The sequence below is a fragment of the Stylophora pistillata genome, chromosome 1 (genome assembly GCF_964205215.1).
Source record: "Stylophora pistillata chromosome 1, jaStyPist1.2, whole genome shotgun sequence".
NCBI lineage: Eukaryota > Metazoa > Cnidaria > Anthozoa > Scleractinia > Pocilloporidae > Stylophora > Stylophora pistillata.
This window is the reverse complement of record NC_142519.1, coordinates 12,919,857-12,943,923: the sequence shown is the minus strand read 5'-3', so window position 1 is coordinate 12,943,923 and position 24,067 is coordinate 12,919,857. Positions and strand designations below refer to the sequence as shown.

The 24,067-nt window shown below is 37.1% G+C and overlaps 4 protein-coding genes across 4 annotated transcripts; 3 read left to right on the top strand and 1 right to left on the bottom strand.

Annotated features, from left to right (window-relative positions):
- Positions 1 to 1,877: 1,877 nt before the first annotated feature.
- LOC111323835 (rab-like protein 2A) lies at positions 1,878 to 12,052 on the top strand. The gene is made up of 8 exons (XM_022927274.2): positions 1,878 to 2,054; positions 2,167 to 2,196; positions 3,089 to 3,168; positions 7,727 to 7,806; positions 8,204 to 8,315; positions 8,798 to 8,895; positions 9,455 to 9,538; positions 9,769 to 12,052. The coding sequence occupies exons 1-8, from the start codon at positions 1,912 to 1,914 to the stop codon at positions 9,847 to 9,849; spliced, it is 708 nt and encodes a 235-aa protein (XP_022783009.2). The 5' UTR covers positions 1,878 to 1,911; the 3' UTR covers positions 9,850 to 12,052.
- Positions 12,053 to 12,248: 196 nt separating this feature from the next.
- LOC111323834 (uncharacterized) lies at positions 12,249 to 16,337 on the bottom strand. The gene is made up of 2 exons (XM_022927273.2): positions 16,105 to 16,337; positions 12,249 to 13,566 (listed from the first exon to the last, which is right to left on the bottom strand). Exons 1-2 carry the CDS (start codon positions 16,199 to 16,201, stop codon positions 12,713 to 12,715), a joined length of 951 nt encoding a protein of 316 aa, XP_022783008.2. The 5' UTR covers positions 16,202 to 16,337; the 3' UTR covers positions 12,249 to 12,712.
- Positions 16,338 to 16,407: 70 nt separating this feature from the next.
- LOC111323836 (transmembrane protein 79-like) lies at positions 16,408 to 18,158 on the top strand. Its single transcript, XM_088737953.1, has one exon. It carries the CDS (start codon positions 16,796 to 16,798, stop codon positions 17,357 to 17,359), a length of 564 nt encoding a protein of 187 aa, XP_088594079.1. The 5' UTR covers positions 16,408 to 16,795; the 3' UTR covers positions 17,360 to 18,158.
- Positions 18,159 to 20,637: 2,479 nt separating this feature from the next.
- Positions 20,638 to 24,051, top strand: LOC148741281 (transmembrane protein 79-like). Its single transcript, XM_088737960.1, has one exon. The coding sequence runs from the start codon at positions 21,656 to 21,658 to the stop codon at positions 22,217 to 22,219; it is 564 nt and encodes a 187-aa protein (XP_088594086.1). The 5' UTR covers positions 20,638 to 21,655; the 3' UTR covers positions 22,220 to 24,051.
- Positions 24,052 to 24,067: the final 16 nt, after the last annotated feature.

Genomic DNA, 24,067 nt, shown 5'->3' with positions numbered 1-24,067 from the left:
ATAATTTACAGAAGGAGTCCTTTTTCTCATGTTATTTCTCTTTTCTTGCTTTAAGCTTAAGTTTCTGATTTCTCGATGTCGATTCCTTGACCCATTCATTTCGACACTGTTCTGTTACTGTAAGCAAAAAAAAAAAAAAAATGGATGCACAAATTGAAGCAAGAGGAAATAGCAAGGGGAAGAAGATATAATCAGGAACTTGTTTGCGTGACCGTGACGTCATGGAAGAGCTCGCCTTAATTCCCACGCTTTGCGCGGACAATACAGCCAAAGAGGTTAGGGACTGGTCTCCTGTTCGCGGCTTTGTTCAGAGCCTCTGAGCCTAGTTCAGCCGGGTCCAGCCGTGCTTGTACGGTAATTGAGGCTACTTAGTCCCAGCTCCCTTGCGCTCGTAATCGTTTTCATGATTCTTATTTTGTGAAGAAAAAGTAAAAATTGAGCAAAGAAAACCCCATTTTCTGTTAAACATGCATTCGATTCCCTTTCGCTAAATGATTAAAAGAAAAAAAAAAAACGTATTGAGCTCAGTGCGGGAACGAATTTGAGGGTTGCCACCAATAATTTCGCAGCACATCAGATCAGACTATGGTTTGATTTAAACTGAATTCTTTTTTTTTATTATTATTCGTAGGATAGCTCCCAATTTTTCGTAATTTCTTCCGTATTTTTTCAGATTTGCCAGGTCTCTGGCTTCTTGTTAACGGCCTAACTACCGTAAACCGAAAAAGAAATGTTTTTGCATTGCAAATTTGGATAGTACAATGTAAGATCAAAGGTCACACTTTTTGGGGCTTTGCTTGTTTTCGTTTTAGGTCAGTCTGCCCCTGAAAAAGTTGATTCAACCATCTGCTTCTTTCTTAGCTTCTGGCCTTTCTATCGTCTGCAGGCGAGAAATGATATTTGAGAGTATTCATCTCTTACGATTTTATTGTTGTTGCTGATAGTACATATAAACCTTGAGATATACTCAGAGCATGAATTAAGAGCCGAACTCCTTCAAAATAATCAAAAAGGGGATAAAAAGAATCATGAGACAATGCATAGTCGTTGCCAGCCCGATGTCTTTCTGTTTTGTTTTCAGCGCGCGACTACAGCGAGCGGTAAAAAAAAATCAAAGTTTTAATGCATATATGAAAGTAGACTACGAGCAAACAGACTCCAAGCAGTTTGCAAAATTGCGAAACGAGTGTTTGAAATTTCTTGTTTGACTAATTTTACAACAGCATCGAATGAGCCAAAATATAAACCATCAACAAACATAGAAAATCGGAAATGAACCCATTTTATTTTCATTTGGGTATGTTGGTTTCCGAAATAAGTACCGACAGAAGAAATGATAATCTCTTTTTCGGCAAGTTCTGTGATTAAAAAGATATATTTCAACTGTCACCATTTCCCAGCCCATGACGGGAGATTATCATCTCTTGCCTAATATTTATTTTACAGGGAGATCAAGATTTATTCTACCAAATCTTCCATTTTTACAAAGACTCAATCAAATATTGAATTCTTAATTTCAGCTGTCATCCCTTTATTTTGTAAACCAATGCAGCTGAGGTAGAAAATCTAATTAAGGAGCTTAAATGAACGTTATTCTTATTTTTAAGGAGTGTTCTATATAAGTGGATTTTTCATTTGATGTAGTATTTCATTTGATGTCATTTTGATGTAGTTCCAACTGAAGAATTTTTATAAATTTAGAGACAGCCTCATAAGTTTTTTTTTTTTTAATGTTTTAACTTTTTCTAATAAGGTGCCAGTTTATTTTGTTTCCGCACTGATTAAATTTGATCTGTTTATAATTTTCAATTATTTCTCCTTTGAAAAATCGAGGTTCGGCCAGCTGTTCAATTAGTTGCTAAGCAACACACTACGAAAGTGAGGCAGGGAAGGATTGCATAATCGCGAGGCATGACGGGTATTGCGAAGCTTGGAATGAAAATGGCGGCTAATGATGTAGTTGTGAATCATGAAAACGAAACGAGCGATATGAGGAGTAGCGATGGTACCGTCAAAGTTATTTGTTTAGGAGACAGTGCTGTAGGGAAGTCAAAGTAAGGCAGGCTGTGTGGTATCTTTCGTCTCGTTCACTTGATCTTGCTGCGTTGCAGGAAACGGTAGCGTCCGACAAACCGGCTAATTTTTGTGACATTATTTCCTTTTCAGATTGGTGGAGAGATTTCTGATGGATGGATAGTATCCTTAATGCATTTTGTTACCTAGGTGTCAAAATTGTCACCATACCCTAGCAACTCTGAAAATTTTTTTTGATTTGGTCGAAGATGTTGAGAGCAATGTGTTCTCAGTTTTAGATTATTTATACGGAAGCTGGTTGCTCGCCAAATTTTTTTCAGTTATCAAGTAACAGTGGTTATCCGGCAATATTTTTAAATTGAGATTTTGTAACCCTATTTGTTAAAGCAATGCTATTTTCTCTTTTCAGTTTTGACCCCACCTCTCGCGATAAATATGTAGCGAGATTTTCTCCGGAGAACTGTTTTAGGCCTTCAGCAATCTTGTTATTCTCAAATGGCTTTCATCATCACTTAATAACCAGATAGATATATTGCCTTGCACTTGAAAATTTGTTATATTTGTATGCGAAGCTTACTTAGTATTATTGCTGAATACAAGGAAAAGTTCTTAATACAAGAACAAATGTACAGTACGGTATATATGAACCTAGGACTTACCTTCTTTGTACACCGTTGAATCATTATGAAATTTCATGGTACAGTTTACCTGAATGTTCAATTTGACGTTCTGTTGCTTAGTGACATTCATTACATAAGTGAGCTTTTTCTGATCAGGTATTTCCCAAATTGAATATGGGTGCTTTTGATTGTTTTGCTTCCAATAATAGAAGCTCTTACTTACATGTGAAGTACTTTTACAATTGGGTAATGTTTGCTAGTCAAGTTTCATTAACTGGAAATGTTTATAATTGAAGTATCAGTGTCTGCAAAGCAAAATGCATGTGACCTCCAAATTTCCTTAGTCAGCGCTGTAATTTTTTATTTAATACACATGATAATTTACTGGTGTATTGTCTGTCAGTTGATGAAAATAGTGTCCTTAATTATAGCAGTAAACCCCAGCAGCTCTCTACGTATGCCCTTACACTCTTTCAGTACAAGACAAGGGTTGATGGAATTGATGTTCGAGTTGGTAAGTTCAATTTAACTTCCAGTTTGTCCTTCCATGTATACTTTGGGGCTATTCCACATGAGACATGACAATTTGACAGATTTTCAAATTCAAAATATGAGAGCCAAACTTACTTTTAATGAAAGCTTATACATAGTTCTATAAGAATCCAAATCTAGATTGGCAGTAGTGGACACGCCCAGGTTGTGTGATGCCATTGTTTTTGAGGGATTTTATTAACCGAATAAGCCATTTTACATACCAATATCTAAATTGCTATATCTCAAAGAAATTGATCGCCATGAATCAGATTTTGAGATCTTAACTACCCACCAGGATGAGCCTTTCAATGCAAAAAGAAAAAATTCTCAAACATTTAATGTCTCAGACGTACAAAGACATAAAAAGTGTTGTGGACGTGACCTTCAGGGTATGATTCAGAGCAACATTTATTTAATTTCTATGTAGGTTCTCAACTGTTTCAGGTCTTATTTATGTTGCTCTTCATACATATGAAGAGTTCATACATATGTTTCATATGTTTGTTGTTGTTTGATTTATCATCTACGGGTTTATGTCGAATTAATTTGATGGCCTGCTCCCAGTTGGCTTGTTAGCTCAATTGGTAGAGCGCTGCACTGGTATCGCAGAGGTCAGTGGTTCGAATCCCGTACAGGCCTGAAATTTTTTTCAGGTCTGATTTTCACTATTGCTCAAATAGTGCTTTACTGCGAAGGATCGTGCACATATACGTTGCTCTTATTGTTAAGTATTATGATAATTTTTGACACCCCAGCTTGCTCAAATTTGTCAACTATTTAAGAGATATTGGGTTGCGGACGTGACCGTTGCGGACATGACACATTTGTAAAAACCCAGAAAACCTCATAAAATTTTCAAACATGAGAAGATATGTTGATATTTAATGACAGCAAATGATAATTATAGACATATTATGATATATGTGAAGCTATCACTTTTTTACAATTTTCCAAAAATACATAAATGCCCTTTGACCTACAAAATGACCTAGATCATCAAAGTTTTTATATTTTATTTGTTATTTATTTCCCAATTTACAGATAAAAGCAATAAAAACAGCATTTTTACTTCAGTGGCATTACTCTGAATGTTATTAGTGGTGAATGAAAAGCTCTTTCTTGAACATCCCCAAAATGTCACCTCCACAACAAATTTTGGTCATGTCCACAACACAACATCTTTATTCTTTATATATACTGTTTGTTATTTATTTCCCAATTTACAGATAAAAGCAATAAAAATAGCATTTTTACTTCAGTGGCATATTACTCTGAACGTTATTAGGGGTGAATGAAAAGCTCTTTCCTGAACATCCCCAAAATGTCACGTCTGCAACAAATTTTGGTCACGTCCGCAACACAACATTTTTGTTAATAAATTCATGGTAACAAGTAATTTCTATAATATCTTTTCAGATTTATGAAGCACAGTTACTATTGCATTTAGTTAGTATATGCAGTTTTTTTAAAAGGTTTTCAATTCACAGGAAATTTGAAGTAACCAAAAGCAATTCAAATTAATGGTTGTTTTAGGAGTCACATCCGCAACACACTTTGAAAAATTATTTTCTCTGGATCTCTACAAGATAGTCAAAATGTTTTCTGGCAAAATAAAAGGTACTTCACGGGTAATTTTATGACATGACTAATTTCAATTCAAATAGAGTGGATCTGGCTTTAGGAGACATTTAATACCCAAATTTTGCCTCTAAATGTCACGTCCGCAACGTGGAATTGACCTTTGTTGATTGCCTTCCACAATATATGTGTTTGTCCCTAAATTTGGACATTTGACTTAAATTAAATTTTACATTTCCCAATAGTTGATTACATTTATTTTATATCATCAATTTATTTCATGTAGTTTGTTAATGATTTATTTTACCTATGTGAGAACACCACAGAAGTGAATGGTTAGAGTTAGTGTTACCCATGCAGTAGACTGATTTGATACAAATCAACTAAGGAACAGGTTACATATTTAAAATCATCCAAGACTGTAGAGGCTAAGATTAGGTGAGAAAAGTTTTTATAAAAGCTTTTCTCATGGGAGAATCCCCAGGTCCTTGTGAGCTCTTATTTGAGAAATTTTGGTTTCAAGCTCTATGTCAAGTTACAGGAGTTGCTTAAAGCCAAAATTTTGTCTATCTGGCTTGGTTAGTGCCCATATCTGTTATTCAGAACAAAGTGGAACTTTTTGGCATATTGATTTTTATGAGAATCAATGAATGTAAGTATCAAAACTTGAAATTGACCAAATGTACCTCCTCCCGGTTAGCTCAATGGATAGAGCACTGGACTGTTGTGCGGGAGGTCGAGGGTTCGAGCCCTGGCCAGACCAACACTCAGGGTCTTAAAATAATTGAGAAGAATATGCTACCTTTCTATAACATCAAGAAATGGTTAGATATTCTAGTCTTCTCGGATAGGGACGAATAAATGGAGGTCACGTCTCCTGCAGGGTTAGGGGCCGGAGACATTAATTTCCCATGCACGAGATTACTGTGTGATGGATGTCCTCCCCTGGGTGGGATGGGTGGGTAACAGGACCCCCGTTGATACCAATGTTTACTACACTGAAGGAGCTATCCTGTATAACTAAAAGATGTCTACTCTACTCAAACTGTTTTCTTACTTGTCTTGTAAATCTTATCTTTCATCATCAAGGTTTATTCATTCAAACAATTTCATATGCATATTGTAGATTCTTTATTTACCTTTTGCTACATTAAGCTTTCAACCATAACATCACTAGATTTTTAACCAGATAACCTAATAACACTTCAGAGTGACTTTTGTAATTTCTTAATAAAAAGTAGCACAGACAGATAACCCAATTCTATTTCAGAGTGGCAGTTAATACTACTCAATATAACCTCAATATGGCCCTCAATTCTCGCCTTTGGAATTCCTTACCTACAAGTATAACTAATTCAAATTCTCTTAGAATATTTTGTAAAAACCCTGAAGAACTCTATACTTAATTGTTATTCTTTTTTATCTACCTTAGTGCATGAAGTAATACTTTTTATAAAAAAAAATATATATTCTTAATACTGCCCTTAACTGTATTTTATAATAGGGATCATCCACTAGATTAGCCTTTGCTATTTAGATGATCCTAACTCATCACCTATTTTATTGCTAATTTTTTTCCTTATTCCTTTGCTGTACTGTGTTTAGTTGCTATGTAAATTTAACCTACATATCCTGAAAAACCAAGCTGAGTTAAATAAAAATCATATCAAATCATATCATATCAGTTAGAGAGTAGCACCTGGCAGTTATTACCATTTAGTTGTTATCACTTTACACTAAACTTAAAGTTTTGTGGCAATACATTTATGTAAATTAAGACTTCTATTGTTGTCATTCTGATACAATGTGATATGATTTTACATTTACATGGCCAAAATGAGATCTCATAAATCCTGATAAAGGTATAATCTGCAAAATATTTAACACTGAAATTTTGTTGTTAAGTTATTTGGAATTCCATGCACAGCCTCTTAAATTCTTGCAGATTTGCAGTAAAACTGACAAATACACTGTAGTACATATAGATACTAAATCTACACCAGGCAAATTGATTGATTTGTCTCTAAGAAAAACCTTTTTTGGCTGTACGATGCAAGCCAAAAATTTTGTATAACATTGTGTACACTCTATTTGAAAGTCTGATTCTTTGTGGATCAAGATTGCATTTATGTTGCACATTTGCAACACTGGGTGAATGGAAAAAAATCCCATTTATCTAAAATGATGACCATTTCAATTATTTTTCTGTGGGTTGTTTTAAGTTATGGTTAAGGACTAACTGGACCAATACTCATGGTCTTAAAATAACTGAGGAGAATTTACTACCTTTCTTTAATATCAAGAAATGGATAGATATTCTAGTCTTCTCGGAGAAGGACGAATAAACCGTAGGCCCCGTCTCCTGCAGGGTTAGAGGTAGGAGACATTAATTTCCCATGCACGAGATTACTGTGTGGTGGATGTCCTCCCCTGGGGTGGGATTGGTGGGGAGGTGAGATCATTACATGGACTGAAGCGGCTGCCAGAGGCGCCTGATAATGCTGACGTCCGATCTCAACCTTATCATTGTAACTAAACACGTTTGTTGTTTAGAGTGCTTAAGACTTTACTTTACTTTAGATAAAAAGTTCACCTTTAATGGGTAACCCAACTATTTAGATGGTGCAATATGCAAGATAGTGGGGGTTTTGACTGCTATTGTGATTTAGTGTAACTGCTGCAATGCTTATCAGAGCAGCTGTCTTTTCTTTCATTTTGTTTTAAATGGTTTAAAGATTACTTATAGCAGTCAAGGAAATGTGTTGGCTTGCTACCTAAAAGTTGGGGCATAGTTGACATTCTCTTCTTTTCCTTTTCTTATTTCGCTTTTATTTAAATACTGCGCAGTGAGGTTTGAAAATTATGTGAAAACCATTTGACTGTGGTTTTACAGTCTTGAATAGCACTTCACTTGTTTGTGGATCATACTGTGTAATGACTCGGATGTATTTGTTTTTCAGATTTCTGGGATACAGCAGGCCAAGAGAGATTCAGCAGTATGCACCCATCATATTATCATCAAGCACATTCTTGTCTACTCGTAAGTTCTGTCACGAAAGATAATTTTTTTTTGTCTACTTGTAAGTAATCTGTCAGGAAAGATAATTTTTTTTTGTCCACTTGTAAGTTCTGTCGGGAAAGATAATTTTTTTTTGTCTACTTGTAAGTAATCTGTCAGGAAAGATATATTTTTTTTTGTCTACTTGTAAGTTCTGTCAGGAAAGATCATTTTTTTTCAGAACCCTACCCCTTTCTCCAATAGGCCCATATGGAGGTCCCAATAAGTAACCAGCTAGTGAGAGACCTAAATTTGTAATTTATTCAAGAGTGGTTACCTTATATCATAACTGATGTTGATTCGAGACATGTGCACAGTGTATTGGTTCAAATTTCTCTTGTTGAAACTTCATTCTAGACATTTTTCTCTATTTTGACAGGTATTTGACATTACAAGGAAAGTAACATACAAAAATCTTGCTAAATGGTACAAAGAACTTAGAGAATACAGAGAGAACATTCCCTGTATAGTTATAGCAAACAAAATTGATGGTATCCTTTTTGTTTTCTTTCTGTAAGATAAGTATTAAGTTCTTGTTCTTAAGACATTGAAGTTATTAAGAGCTTCATCCTGCAACAATTTTAAAAGCAACCTTTAAAGAAAGACTTTTATTGTATTTTTCTGTGGAAGTAAATGTACATTTTGATTGAGTAATGCAGGAAAAACTACAGGAAGTGTTTGTAATTCTGATGAATGAAGGATAACTTTTGGATTTCACAATAACTTTGCTGCTCAATACTGGTCTCAAATACAGACTTGTTTGAAATATTTTTTATTAATTAATGCTTAGAGGAAGAATGCCACAAAGTATTAGCTTTAGTCAGCCTTTTTATCAGGTTAATGCATTAATGTAAGCAGGCATGCAAAGAAAAAGCTTAGCATGTCAAATGAATATATTGCAATTTTTTGGAATTCAGTTTGCCATATGGTTAAATGTGATCTTGATTTTCCTTAACTGCTTTTTTATCTTAAGTTGACTACACTATAACACAGAAAAGTTTCAATTTTCCCAAAAAGCATGGTCTTCCGTTCTATTTTGTGTCTGCTTCCGATGGAACAAATGTGGTCAAGGTAAGCATCCAAATCTTTTTTTTGTGGATTATAAAGACTTGCAACTATAATGGTGATGGGAGAGAGACATCTGTTGCAGGGTGTTCACTGAGAAAATGTAGTGGAGGAAAGTAACAGGAGAATGTTCTCCCTGTCTGAATTAAAAAAAAAAAGCTCAAGGCCTCAAAATTTAGCTAGATAGTTCTAGAATGTTCTAATACATTCTTATAAATAAGAGATTAACTTTTTGGGAGATTACTATTGGTTTGAATTTTACTTCTTTAACTAGAAATGATGAAAAATCTGATTTTTGACCTTGAAAATAAGGGGGGGTGGGAGTCGACTTATACAAGAGTAAATACGGTAGCTGCTGAAGATTTATGTGATCTCTGAGGCCTACAAGCACTTATAAATTGAAACAACTTCACATGTTTGCTGGTGAAGTGTATTAAACGTGAGGAGAGGCTAGATGTGTCTCAGATTATCAGAGACATTTTGTTTTTGTTTGAGCATGAGACTTCTGAAGAATTAAAAAAATATATTTAATTCAATAAATTCATTGGTTCTGTTCAATATTAAGGCCTTTCGAGAAGCAATAAAGCTGGCTGTGAAATATAAAGAAAACTCCACAGATTTTATGGATGAGGTTCTACGCGAACTTGAGGTACAGCATTTTAAAAATTGAATCAGTTCATTAGTACTATTTTTGTGAAAGAACTTGGGATGTATATAAAAGAGTATTATTTGTTTGTTCAATACAATTTTAACAAGGTTTGTGTGGTATGCATGCTTTGTTTAACTTTAAGGAAAGTTCTGTGGAAAAGAAGGGACTGTAAGAGTAAAGACATAAAACAAACTCCAAGGTTATGTCTTTCTTTTTGTTTTGTATTTCAGAACTTTGATGACCTCAATCTTAATCAAGATGGTTATGATTCATCTGATAAAAAGAGCAGTGAAGATGAAGGGAAAACATGATATCCACTGCTCTGAGGCTGGCGTCTGTGGTTCACGCACAGTGCTATTTATGTCAGTGGAAGAATATTTCAACACAGAGTAATTTATTCTCCCTATTAGAGTTTTTAATTATTAGCTATTAATATTTAAAAGATTGACATTGTAATAATGTATCGACTGTTACAATTATCAAACAGTCACAGGTGATGATGCTACATCAACTTCATAAGTGTTCTCCGCTGGCTGAAGAGTAACATAACATGACTGCACAAAAACTGAAACAGTCTAAGAATTATTTTGATTCCATCCTCATGTCCTGGCAGAAGGTTTCATGGTTCAATTTTGCCGAATCTGAGCGCAGAGGAAAAAAAAAAAAAATCATGATTAGTTTTATTGTACAGTGTATGTAACCAAGAATTCATTTGCTGTAAATTGATATTCATGTTCAGCGATACTGTCACATGTACTTACCTTCCAGAAATTATATCTGAAGTGGTTTTCCTCGTAGTATTGCCTTCCTAAGTTTTGATCTTTCTCATCACGCAAAAATTCCTTTCAATTATCTTCGTGGTGTCAATGAATGATTTAGCAGTGTTGCTGTCAGGAGAAATTGGATGCTGGTCACTGTCAAGGTTGAAAAGATTGACCCATCTCTTAATTGACAAAACCACGCCCTGCAGGGCAAAAAAAAAAGCACCTCTTGATCCGGAGTTAACCACATTTCTGTCCTTTCGTCTATCCTTTGACAAGTCTCTTTCACAGCCTCGTGTTTGGTCTTGTCGCGCAGTTGGTTAGAGAGAGAAAGCATTGCGTAACTAGACTAAACCAGTGCGAAGGTTACCTTTGGCTTTGTGTGATATTGTTATTTTTGGCCAGTCTGTGTATTGTAAATGTAAACAAAAGTAAATTAGTTTAAATTGTAAATTTGTCTGAAATGGGCATGAAGAAAACCATCTACTTTTCTTTAAAACACGATGCTTGTGAGTAAAAGCGTAATACATACTTTACAACTTACCCCTGAAATTAATCGTAAAAATGCAGCTATCATCGAATTAGTTACAGAGATGCTAGGTGTATTGTGATTATAACTGCCATTACAGGATGAACTAGAAAGATCATGAGGGAGAGTTTTCTTCCCAACTCTTCGCGTTGGGAACTGTGGCTTTCTCGAGATATGTTTGTGTTTTCACAAAATTTATGAACAGTTTTTATGTGATGTCTATTTTCTCTTTGTTTGTTGACGTTGTTATAACTGAGTATTCCATTTTGTATAATTGGTCTGTGTTAAGGTAGATTCATGATTGTTTTGGTATTTCCTTTTGACAGGTTTTAAAGAGGGGCCTTATCCTTTTATATTTTACTGTTCTGTTATGAATTGCTTTCTCTGCGAACTATTTCTTTTTTTTCGTATTTAAAACGGTAGCGAGTACTTTTCTTTGCGCTTTGAGGTGTTATATGTCGTATGGTAGCTTTCTTTCGACACGACAATTACTTTGTACCACACTTTTCTTAGAGTCCACTCAATGAATTCAGCTACATTGATTCAATGAATCTCTCCCCGCGATGTTTTCATTAAAGGTCTTGAAAACCACAACCAAGACACCGTAATCTTACACGCGAGAATTGATACGGTTAGCTGATTGTCAAGTGCGTGTAGTATTTTAAACCGAGCTGTTTCATGACAAAGTGACGGAGGTGTTCGCCCGATACGTCGAAGCACGCGGACAACTAAATAGGCGCTAGAACTATTTTTCAGAAGTAGCTTTTAGTCAAGCAATCGTGCTAACTAATCTGAACGCTCTACTGTGGCTGAATTTTCCCCTTCCTCAGAGTATTTTAACATCAGCATACACTGATGGAAATTTTCTTTTCTTTGGATTATACCCAAAGTGGCAGTACTGGTTGTGACGATTAAACCGAGAAATGGTTTACGTGCTTAGAGAATTGAAATGATTCCGCGTTTGCAATTTCTTAAGACTACTTTTTCGCGCCAAAAGAATTGCTGGAGAAATCTCGCAGTGAAAGTGGTCGGTGTAGGAAACGAACCTGTTAGGTTAGGTGACCATGCCAATGAAACTGCACTCAGGTGCTTTGGGGCTTGGTCGGATGTGTACAAAGACACTGAAATTAAAATCTGTTTGTAATATATAAGTATGTGAGAAATTGTATGTACAATAACATTACGATGTAACATTAAATAAAGTCGGTTGTTTTCCGCAATAAATTTGGTTTACCTCTTACTTCATGTCAGGAAACTGTTAGGTGTCCTCGAGAGGAGCTTTTTGGGGGTGGTAAGGGTGGGGCGTTTGGTATCCTCTGAGCTGGAGAACAGAGCTTCTAGATATCAATTGGGAGGTATTTCGGATACGTGCATTTATGAGGAAAAGAGCCACGGGGTTGAAAAGGAGCAAATACAACTGTTTCAATTAAAATAAGAGTGGTTGATGATCTTTGAAATGTCCTTAAGGAAATTTGGAGGAAAGATAGCTCCATGACACTAAAGTGGAATTACACTTTGACCGGCGCACCATGTAATCGGGATGCGAAATTGACTCGAGATATTCAAGGTAGACACAGTAAAATCAAGACTCAAAATTCACGGTTAGTTAGCTGCCTTAAGTTCCACTCTGAACGTGGGTTTCAAGATACATGGCGTTTGAGAAAACGGGACACCAACGGAAATCTTCAGTAGTTTTTTCTGATTATCCTCCTCATGGAGAAGATGAGCTATCTTGTAAAGAGCACTTACAATTGCAAATTGAATTCTCCAAATAATCTGTTCCAATCGTGTTTGTCTCCTCTGAATCCGCACCTACCAACCTTCAAAACAAACGATCGCTTATTCGCAGTGGACTACATACAGAAGACTGTACATTAAATATGCTCATTGCTGAGGCACAAAAGACGCCAACATCATGCCATAGTAGCTCGGGTGGTAGTTGGCGAGAAGCCTGGATTTCCAGGCAAAGGGACCGGCCTTTAACATCCCGTCCAGCATAACCAGTCCTGTGAATCCACAGGAGAGCGCTTTGTCCACATAGGATGCCGCTTCAGCCACAAGCTTCTCAGAATCCTGGGTGCTCACCCACGCTCCGCACGCTTTGTCAAATGGCTCGGCAGCGGTGGAGAATCCGTACGGCCCTGATTTCAAGTGAGTATGCGCCAAGTCAGCGCTAATGATGACCACGATCTTCTCGAGCTGAGAGTGAAGAATTCCAAACAAACTTTCGCCGAGATGGCGCAGCTCAGGAATCATCTTCACGCTTTCCGTGTACCTGCGACTCGGCTGGGACAGAATGATCGCCTTAGTACTTGGCAGGCCTAAAACACCTTTCGTGAAATACAAAGGAACTACCTCGCCCCATCGCAAAGGGAAGGGAACATCTTCGTTTCCGGGAGGTCCGAATGCGCTCAGATACGATACATTCTCGTTTTCTTCCTTGAGCATCCTTACGAGGGTCTCACTGCCTTTGGTATCCATGACAACGGATAAGTTATAACAGCACGGTGGACACGCACAGTTATCTGTGTCAGAATATCCGAATCCTCTCGGGCTAAGGTAGAAAATGAAATCTTCAGGGGCTGCAATTCCGTGCGGGGTGCTGAGAACGATGGTATCAGGCTTAAGATCCTCGATTTGTTTGCCCACTTCTTTAGAGGCGTCATGTACCAACCAAGCTTGAGCTTTAGCGGTGGCGTTTGTTGTGTTGAAGTAGCGTGGGTCCAGAGCGATCCCTCCTTATTCAATCATTAACAAATAAAAAAGAAAAAAGTAAAAACATGCAAAAATCGGAGGTAAATAATAAATAAATAAATAAACTGACAGACAGACTAAATAAATTCGTAAACAGACGAAGAGAGCAAGGAAAGGATGGAAGGAAGACTGAGGGGAAGGGAGGATGGATGGATGGATGGAATGAACGCCATGAAAATCTGTCTTAATTCTGAAAAAATGAAACCCTTCTCTGAATTTGGAACGTGATTACATACCCCTACATTCTTTCTTATTGTTTTGCATGTTTTTTCCTTTACTATACATTTACCAAGCTGTTGTTTTAATCAATCATTTTCTTTTGTCACGTCCTGATGACCTACCCTCCTTTTTTCCTACTTGATTCGTTGCATGTTTTTCCTTGATTACTTATTTACCAAGTTTTGTTATTAACCCATTAAACCCTACGAGTGACTGGCATCTTATTTCTCCTTACACATCAAAGACATGGTAGTTTGGAAAATATGGAATGCCAGAATTCGGAACCGGAACCGGAATACTAAGAATACCCGGAATGACCGAAAAAAAAAATTTTAAAAAGATAAAAGTAAATTAATAAATAAATAAGAATATCGATGATTAAAAATTAATGTTAAATTCACAACTTAATTAAATTATTTAAAACGAAATTTTCTTAGAGGATCCAAAAAAAAAAACACTTACCGCCACTGTTCATGGAGATGCACGTATTAGAATTAAAAAAAGTCTGCGTCAGGCCAGAAGCCCATACAGCCTAAGCGACGAAATATTTGTACTCTACCTTCCCCCTGGATGGGATGCTAGTCCATCACATGGTTACTTCCCGTTTTAAATTCGCCTCCACCCATTTACACACCTGTAGGTTGTCTAGGGCGCCATAGCGCCATGACCATTAAGCCGCCACGCTTTTCCAACCGGAACCATTGCAGAAGATTAAACAAATGCAATATTTCCAATTTATTTAATATTTCAATTATAAAAAGCTCCGAACTATTACAAATTAATACTCTATCTTAAATAATCATTAACCACACATTGGGAGCTATCAAAGCAGCTACCATTAAGGAGGCAGTGTGGCTGAGTGGTTAGAGTGTTGGACTCGTAATCCGCCGCTCCCGGGTTCGAGTCCCACCCTGACCACTGGATTTGTTTCATGGTAGCCCCGAGTTCAGATCCTTGGCCACGCTTGTAAATAGCCAACTGGTTTGCCTCCGGCTGGTTGGAGTTCTTAATGATGTTCTTAATGATGTTATGTTCAATTTAGACCATTTGTTTCATTTGTTTGCAAGGACCACAATGGAAACTACTGGTTCACCAGTAATTGTGTAATCCTATAAAAAGACTTTTTTTTTTTTAAGACCAGCTGTCTACAGTCAAATTGAGAGATCGTCAGTTACTCGACACCTTGTCGCGTTTATTCTATATACCTTGAATATATACCTTTTAATATAAACCTTGCACCGATAGATTCTTCTGAACAAGGTTTGTATTCAAAGGTATATATTCAAGGTATTTATAATAAACACGAAAAGGTGTCGAGTAACTGAAGATCTCTCAGTTTTAACTGTAGACGGCTGGTCTTAATGGTAGCTGCTTTGATAGCTCCCAATGTGTGGTTAATAATTATTTAAGGTAGAGTATTAATTTGTAATAATTCGGAGCTTTTTACTATTGAACTATTAAACTAATGGGAAATATTGCATTTGTTTAATCTTCTGCAATGGTTCCGGCTGGTAAAACGTGGCGGCCTCATGGTCATGGCGCCCTAGACATCCTACAGGTGTGTAAATGGGTGGAGGCGAATTTAAAACGGGGAGAAACCATGTGATGGATTAGCATCCCATCCAGGGGGAAGGGAGAGTGCAAATATTTCGTCGCTTAGGCTGTATGGGCTACTGGCGTGACGCAGACTTTATTTAATTCTAATACATGCATTTCCGTGAACAGTGCCGGTAAGTGTTTATTTTTTGGGACCCTCAGAGAAAAATTTCGTTTTAAATTGTTTAATCAAGTTGTGAATTTACCATCAATTTTTAATAATCAATATTCTTATTTGTTTATTAATTTACTTCTATTTTTTTAAAAGTTATTATTTTCGGTCATTTCGGGAATTCCGGGAATATTCCAGGTCCAAGTATTCCGGTTCCGGTTCCGAATTCCGGCATTCCTTATTTTCCAAACTACCCAAAGACAAGGAAATGTTACTAACTGAAGACGCTTTTGATTTCGAAACAACTTCTCGTTGTCATCAGCTTAGGAAATGTTTAAAGAACGGCGCGGATAATACATAATGATACATAATCACGTCTTGAGTTTCTTGATTCATCATTCTCCGTCAAGCGACTTCGATTGATTCCTCAGCTAGAGGAAACTTGTTGCTGTTTCATGGCCCGATCATTTTTCTTCTCCTTTCCTCATATCAAGTCTCGAATCATAATTTTACACAAGAACAATTAAATGTTTTCATACAAAATAGTTTCTGATTACTAGCAACACGCTTCAATGAGTGACTAAATTTTGCTTACCGTGGGGCATCACGAAAGCTCCAACTAGAACACCGTCGGCTTGAATCACGTGAAATGACTTCAGAATGAAGACTACTATCAGCATTGAAGCTAACATCACGTTGATGAAACAAAATCGACCTTTTGATGTTAGCAATTCAAACCCCACTCGAACTAAAAGCAGTCAGGAGCATTGCGTGACATTGCAGAGAACGACTGCGAGGGAGACTGAGCATGACCCGGAGATTGTAAACCGTTTACAATCTCTTGGTGTCAGTAGTTTCTATTTTAATCACATGACGACCTCATAAATTCGCCTTCTCTTCTTACCTACAAAAGCGATATAAAAATCCAAGTTGGAGGATCATGATCTGACTTAATTTTTTTTTTATGTAGGCCATCTTTATCCATCCTATAAAAGAGGGAAGTTTCGAAAGAAAGAGCAGTGCTGCGTCGATGGAGGTTTAACATTACCGTAGAGTTTCTCAACCTGACGAGTCGAGCGTTAGCCCTTCGTCATGGTGAATGTTGGAAAAACCAAGTTGTGGTGTATTCTTCTGTTTAGCTACCCTGACAAAGACAACAGACGATGATTTCAAGACCTCTTTATAATGAAAGGAAATTTACACCGTAGACTGTTGACAGATAATACGTCACGCACAGCTCCAAACCGCAAATCAACCATTCATTGTCATTCGCGCGTTACGACAAAATGGCGACCGATGCAGATCATAAAAAAAGGTACACGCAGAGTCAAAAAATGGTATTAACTTGGATATTTTGTGGCGCTGTTCTGTTGGTTTGCTTCGTCTTTATGGCAGTGTTTATCTCGTTCCCTAAACCGCGTCTCCCAACCTTGTTCGACAGAGTTGTGTTCACCCTTCGCTGGCTGATGGTATCTCTTCTCTCGATCTGGGCTGGAGTCATTTTGGTTGCAAACGTGCGATTTGCAACGTCTGCTATTGACCCACTCGATAAAAGCGGCAAGAAGTACGTAGAAATGCGTTCGAATTTTCTTCAGAACACCGTTGAGCAGTTCTTACTCCATTCTTTTGGTCTCATTGTTTTGTCCACTTACCTGACCGAGGAAAGTATGCACTGGGTCCCTCTACTAGTGATCCTGTTCGTTATTTCTCGAGTTCTGTTTTACGTGGGCTACTCCATGCATCCTCTGAAAAGAGCCGTTGGATTTTTCATGACATTCACCCCAAGCACTGCAGTCATGCTATATTCTTTGTACTGCTTGATTGTTTATGGATTTGACGCGTATCGCTGAACCAAGAGACCCTATTTAAACTGTGCCACCTGATGCTATAATTTTTCAAACAAGCAGAGCAATGAGACTCCTTCACAAAAGGACCCAGAAACGTGACAAAAAGGTAACTCTTGACTAATCCAACGTACGAAGACAAGCTGGCTTTCTGTTACACTAAATCAGTTGTTATAAGGTATTTTATGTAGCAGCCTGGTTATATTATATCTAGAATTTGGATGAATGTGCAGGACAAATGCTACATTAATTCAACTTTCCAAATCTTTCTTTTTTTCTTTTTCTTTTTTTTTTAACGCAGTAGAATAGCCAGAGCTGAAATACAATTAAACCGTTATCATTATTGTAACTCATTACTATTACTATTGCTATTATTATTACATTCTGAAGAGTCAGACACTTTTTTTGGAATTTTCCCTTAAATAGGAGGGCTACAGGGGTAAATTTGACTCCTTACCCCCCTCTTCGAAGGTCTAACAGACCCTTTCTATACCCCCACGCTTCCGATCACATGTATGTGGTATCCATCAAAGCCCTGAGTAGCATCAGCATTTGAATGTTATGGGTTTGTGGTTGAACTGAGTGTCCTGATGTCTAAATAATGTAATTAACACTGCTCACTGTAGTCCACAGGTCGAGCTGTGGTAAGGTCTGCACATTTCACAGAAGCGGAATATGCATACGATGTTAGCCCACAAGTTAGACAGAGCAAATAATTTGAGGATAATAGCTGCTGTGAGATTTACTTTAAAAATGTAGCATGTACGCTCATATGGTAATAATAATAATAAAGAAAGAAAACCTAGTGCATGTGCCACTGTGGGACTTGTAGACTGTGTGTGGGATGTACAGTAAGGTAGCCGAGAACTGCCATTAAAAATATTCAAATTTATAGGAATTATTTTTGTTATTTTTTTTTAAATTTTGATTTATTCCTCCTTTTTCTTTTTAAAATAAAAGCAAGTGAAAGTAAAATGTAAAATAGAAATAAAATGAAACCAAAGATAAATGAAATCAAATCAAAATTAAAGCCGGGCCGGGCCTGGCCGGGCCAGGCCGAGCGCTGCCACTAGTCTTTTTTTTTTTTTTGTGGTCGGAAAAAAAAATGTGTTCGTGGCGGAACGCTGCCACATGGCCGAGGGCTGCCAAACAAGCCCAGAATGCACTACCATGAGAAGCAATTTCTGGGTCGAATAATTCATACCCATGTCCTTGTATGTCTAGCAGCATGAGTTTTTTGTCTGACTTTTCATAAGAAAAATGGGTTAGACATTGAGCCTTCTGACCCATAACATCTGTTTCCTTGACACAACAATCACCAGTATTGTTTAAGTACTTGGTAAACTGTCCATCAATAAACTCCTCCACAGTCACAAATTCTCCTTTATCCTCTTCACCGTAGATCTTTCTATACCTTAGGACCTCTCCAGATGCATCAATAGCACGTTTTTCAATGATATTTTGTTCCAACTGGCGAGCAAAATTCCTTGCAAGAAGATGCATCTGAACCGCCTTTTGGGCGTTTTGTTGGACAGTTTGCCCAATGTCATTTATTCCCTTCAAAGCATCAGGAAGGTATCTTTTAATGACCCAGGTAGTCCCCTTGAACTGTGGGTGCTTTGTGGTTGCTTTGTATGCATTGCAAAACCCACCGTGAGCAAACGGCTCTTTTTCTTCATTGAATTTGACAGTTATTATTATACAACTCCTTTCCTTTAATTAATTTATGCGTTGTATCTCCTGCATCACGCTTCTTCCCTCTTTTCGCAGTCACTTTCTCTTTTAACTTTTTCCTCGCGGCATCCGCCATACTAACATCTTGAAAGGCATCCTGCAAAGAATTCTGGGTTTGTTTGACAGCCCTCGGCCATGTGGCAGTGTTCGGCCACGAACACATTTTTTTTTCTGACCGCAAAAAAAAAAACAAAACAAAACAAAAAACAACAACAAAAAAAAACTAGTGGCAGCGCTCGGCCGGGTAGTATTTAATTTTGATTTGATTTCATTTATCTTTGGTTTCATTTTATTTCTATTTTACATTTTACTTTCACTTGCTTTTATGTTTCTACGGGCAAATTCATAAGGTTAGTTATTTCGTTGTTGACGGCTGAATAATTGTTATCCGGTTTGTTCGCTTCAAACAAGGATCTTTTAGACGTTTTTCGCTCAGATTGTTACCCTTGGGTTGTGTCTAAAAGCGATGATTAAGTGCCCTTTTGACGCTTTGCAGTGGGGGTGATTCCAGTCAGCGATCGCTGGTGTTGAGACACGCGCTGGTAATTTTCTTTCCTTGATTTCTCAGGAGTTTGAAGAGTGCAGGTACAAGCTTTTTCTGTATTTCTGTCAGATTATTTTCCGCCGGATTTATCAGTGAACACCTGCTGTAACTCTGTCAACAGTTTGTAGCAATTCACAATCTTCTGTGCGCACTTTTTACAAATAGAGCGTTAATTGACGATCTTGCAATGGCACAATACCTAAAACACCTAACAATTCCGCAAAAACGACAGGTTTTCCATTACACGCGTTTGAAAACTCTTTATTGGAGTTTTCACAAAAAAAAGAAACCGTGGCAACGCAAGCACCGCTTTTTGATCGCAAATTCTCGTTGCAAATTTCACATAACAATTTCCCAGGGTCAGTACCAGCTTCGAAATTCCCGCTTTTTGACACGTGAAGCTGACAACGCAAAGACCGGAAGTGATTTTGATTGGATGATTTGAATTGTGCTGTGTGGGGGTGGAAGGCTCTAGTAAAAACATCTGTATCAGGCGTTTCTTCCTTTCGCTCTCTCCCTTTCTCGCTTCTCTCTTACCCCTTTCCCCCAGAAACGCTCCCAGAAACACCTGATACTCAGGCTTGTATGTGAAAATCTCACATTTCCACTTCGCTTTATTTTTTTTCCTACGATAATAGTCATGGATATTTTACGGATTATGGTGCTCTCATGTACGGTTGTTGAGTGTGTGCAACTCCCGCTATCTAGTTTTGTCCCAGTACGGGGAAATCGCAGTTTAAAAAGTACCACTTTTCCGCTTAGTCGAGTATTTATTTGACGTGACGACAGTGTTTACATTTACCAAGATACTCTACCTTTGTGATCACACTTGGAAAGTTGATGTATTAAACTGTTGTATTCCAGAATATCTCTCGTATTGAATCGTTTTTGACAGCATGAGATCCTAATAAAGAATGCTCATTTTGTGTACACAAATGATGTCAATTTCACGATTCGACCTACGTGCGGAAAATTGTTCAAAAATAAAAATAAAAAATAAAAAAAAACTTTTGAAATCTGAGGGAAACCACTTTTGTTCCGATGATGGGCAATGGTTTCCTTATCTACATGCAAAGTTTAAGGCAAGATTTATTTTTGAACCAATTTCGAGTGGTCGGAAATTACAGAGACACGCTCTTAGGCAAGAAGAGAAAAATAATCATTAATTTAACATGAAGCATCAAAAACTAATTCTCAGAACTTCCCATTAATTGTTTGTTAAGATAATCGTCGAAGTAAAATATATCTATGTAGTAATTTCTATCCATGCACAAGTCAGCTAAAAGAATTTTTAAAACGTATTCATAAGAAACTGTTTCTTGCAGATCTTTCCCTAAGTATGCTCTTGCGTTTAGATCGAGTTGAAAATCCTTATCTAAATATTGAAATCGCTACAATGTAGCGCAAAATATTTTCAATGATATCATGACACAACGCAGATAGAGAACATGTTCTAGGTGAGACAAGTCACGGATTATCCTTGTCGACAAAAGTAATATCGCCTGTTGCATTATATTCCTACTTAATCTCCGTCCAATCAAGGCAATGTACAATTTTTTAGTCAATTACCATATTAGAAATAACAATATATCGCTTAAACTCTGAACGTAATTGCCTTAAATTTATTTCATCAAATGATCCAGAAGATTTTAGTAGTTTTGGGCGTGGTCGCTTTTACTGAGTTAACCATATAACTAGATGTTTTATCTGCAAAGCTTTAAGAAAAGGTATTTCTGTTCACAATGCCTTATTTCGTGCGAAAATAGCTCGTATTAAAACATAATTTCTGGTGTTTTAACATCCTCCTTTTGACAGATTTCGTGGAGATGTCATTGCGTTGTAGTTCTGATCGGCCATCCGTGAAAAGGAGGCATCAAATGTATTTAGTGGAATCTGTCATGTAGGTTAGCAACGGGAAAAAAATTCAAATATCTTAACGCTAATACAAAGGAAATTTACACAGTAGACTGTTGTTGACGCACAGCTCCAAACTGTAAACATTGTCATTCGCGCGTCACGACAAAATGGCGACCGACGCAGGACATAAAAAAAAGGACACGCAGGGTCAAAAAATGGTATTAACCGGGCTATTCTGTGGCACTTTGCTGTTGGCTTGCTTCGTCTTTATGGCAGTGTTTATCTCGTTCCCTAAACCGCGTCTCCCAACCTTGTTCGACAGAGTTGTGTTCACCCTTCGCTGGCTGATGGTATCTCTTCTCTCGATCTGGGCTGGAGTCAGTTTGGTTGCAAACGTGCGATTTGCAACGTCTGCTATTGACCCACTCGATAAAAGTGGCAAGAAGTACGTAGAAATGCGTTCGAATTTTCTTCAGAACACCGTTGAGCAGTTCTTACTCCATTCTTTTGGTCTCATTGTTTTGTCCACTTACCTGACCGAGGAAAGTATGCACTGGGTTCCTCTACTAGTGATCCTGTTCGTTACTTCTCGAGTTCTATTTTACGTGGGCTACTCCATGCATCCTCTGAAAAGAACCGTTGGATTTGTCATGACATTCTACCCAAGCACTGCAGTCATGCTATATTCTTTGTACTGCTTGATTGTTTATGGATTTGACGCGTATCGCTGAGCCAGTAGAGCTGTTGAACTTTGGTTTACTATGGACTGAAGCCAAAAGATCCTATTTAAACTGTGCCATCTGATGCTATAATTTTTCAAACAAGCAGAGCAATGAGACTCCTTCACAAAAGGACCCAGAAACGTGACAAAAAGGTAACTCTTGACCTATCAAACGCACGAAGACAAGCTGGCTTTCTGTTACACTAAATCACTTGTTATAAAGTATTTGATGTAGCAACCTGGTTATGTCTAGAATTTGGATGAATGTGCACGACAAATGCTACATTAATTAACTTTCCAAATCTTTCTCTTTTTCTTTTTTTTTTAACGCAGTACATTAGCCAGAGCTGAAATACAGTTAAAACCGTTATCATGATTGTAACTCATTACTATTACTATTATTCGTTTTTGTGCACGATTCCTCGCAGTAAAGCACTATTTAAGCAATTAATAATGACAATCAGACCTGAAAAACGTACAGGCTTGAATTTGTTCAGGTCTGATTGTCACTATTGCTTAAATAGTGCTTTACTGCGAGGATAATGCACATATACGTTTCATTGCCGCAGTTGAAATACATGTCTCTCATATATTCTTTGTGTTTGATTTATCATCTTACGGGTTTATGTCGAATGAATTTGATAGCCTGCTCCCAGTTAGCTTGTTAGCTCAATTGGTAGAGTGCTGCACTAGTATCACAGAGGTGAGTGGTTCGAATCCCGTACAGGCCTGAATTTTTTCAGGTCTGATCCTTACCATTGCTTAAATAGTGCTTTATTGCGAGGATCATGCACATATACGTTTCATAACCGCAGTTCAAATATATGTCTCTCATATATTCTTTGTGATTACTATTAATTATTACATTCTGAAGAGTCAGACACTTCTTTAGAATTTTCACTCGTCTAGGAGGACTACAGGGGTACATTTGACGCCTTACCCCCTCTTCGAAGGTCTAACAGACACTTTCTATACCCCCGCGCTTCGGATCACATGTATGTGGTATCCATCAAAGCCCCAAGTAGCATCAGCATTTGATTGTTATGGGTTTGTGGTTGAACTGAGTGGTCTTATGTCCAAATAATGTAATTAACACTGCTCGATGTAGTCCACAGGTCGAGCTGTCGTAAGGTCTGCACATTTCACAGTATTGGAATACGCGTACGATATTAGTCCACAAGTTAGACAGAGCAAGTAATTTGAGGATAATAACTGCTGTGAGATTTACTTAAAAAAATGTAACGTATAGGCTCATATGATAATAATATTAATAATAATAATAATAAAAAATAAAACCTAATGCATGCGCCGCTGTAGGACTTGTAGACTGTGTACGGTCCATATAGTAATATATGATTTAGAATAAAAATGAAATTAATACATTTTTCTGTTGAAAGCGGCATTTATAATATTCCCTTCGTCTTGATTAACGTTCTTTTTTTTATTTTCATTAGGTAAAAGACGACATAAATTAATTGACCCGAAAAATATGTATACAGTCCATTTTCCAAAACTCAAACTGACCATTTATGCAAATATTTGAATTGACTTGAAATAATTAATTATTAACCATTAATACAAACTGTTGACTGATCGAATTATTTTGATACAGAAACATAAGCCACGTTTCCGCTATACGTTAGCTTTTCAATGGCACATTTTCTTTAAAAGTGACAGGAAAAAAAACTGAAAACATAATTAGACATTAGGCTCAGTTTTTGTGAGGTGTTACTGATTATGACTCGCATTAAAATTTAAAAGCATTTCTCATGACTCAATTGTTTATTTTCTGTTAGAAAAGTAAGTGATAAAAGAAATAAAAATACCCAAGCTACTCTCTAAGTTTTAGGATTCTTCA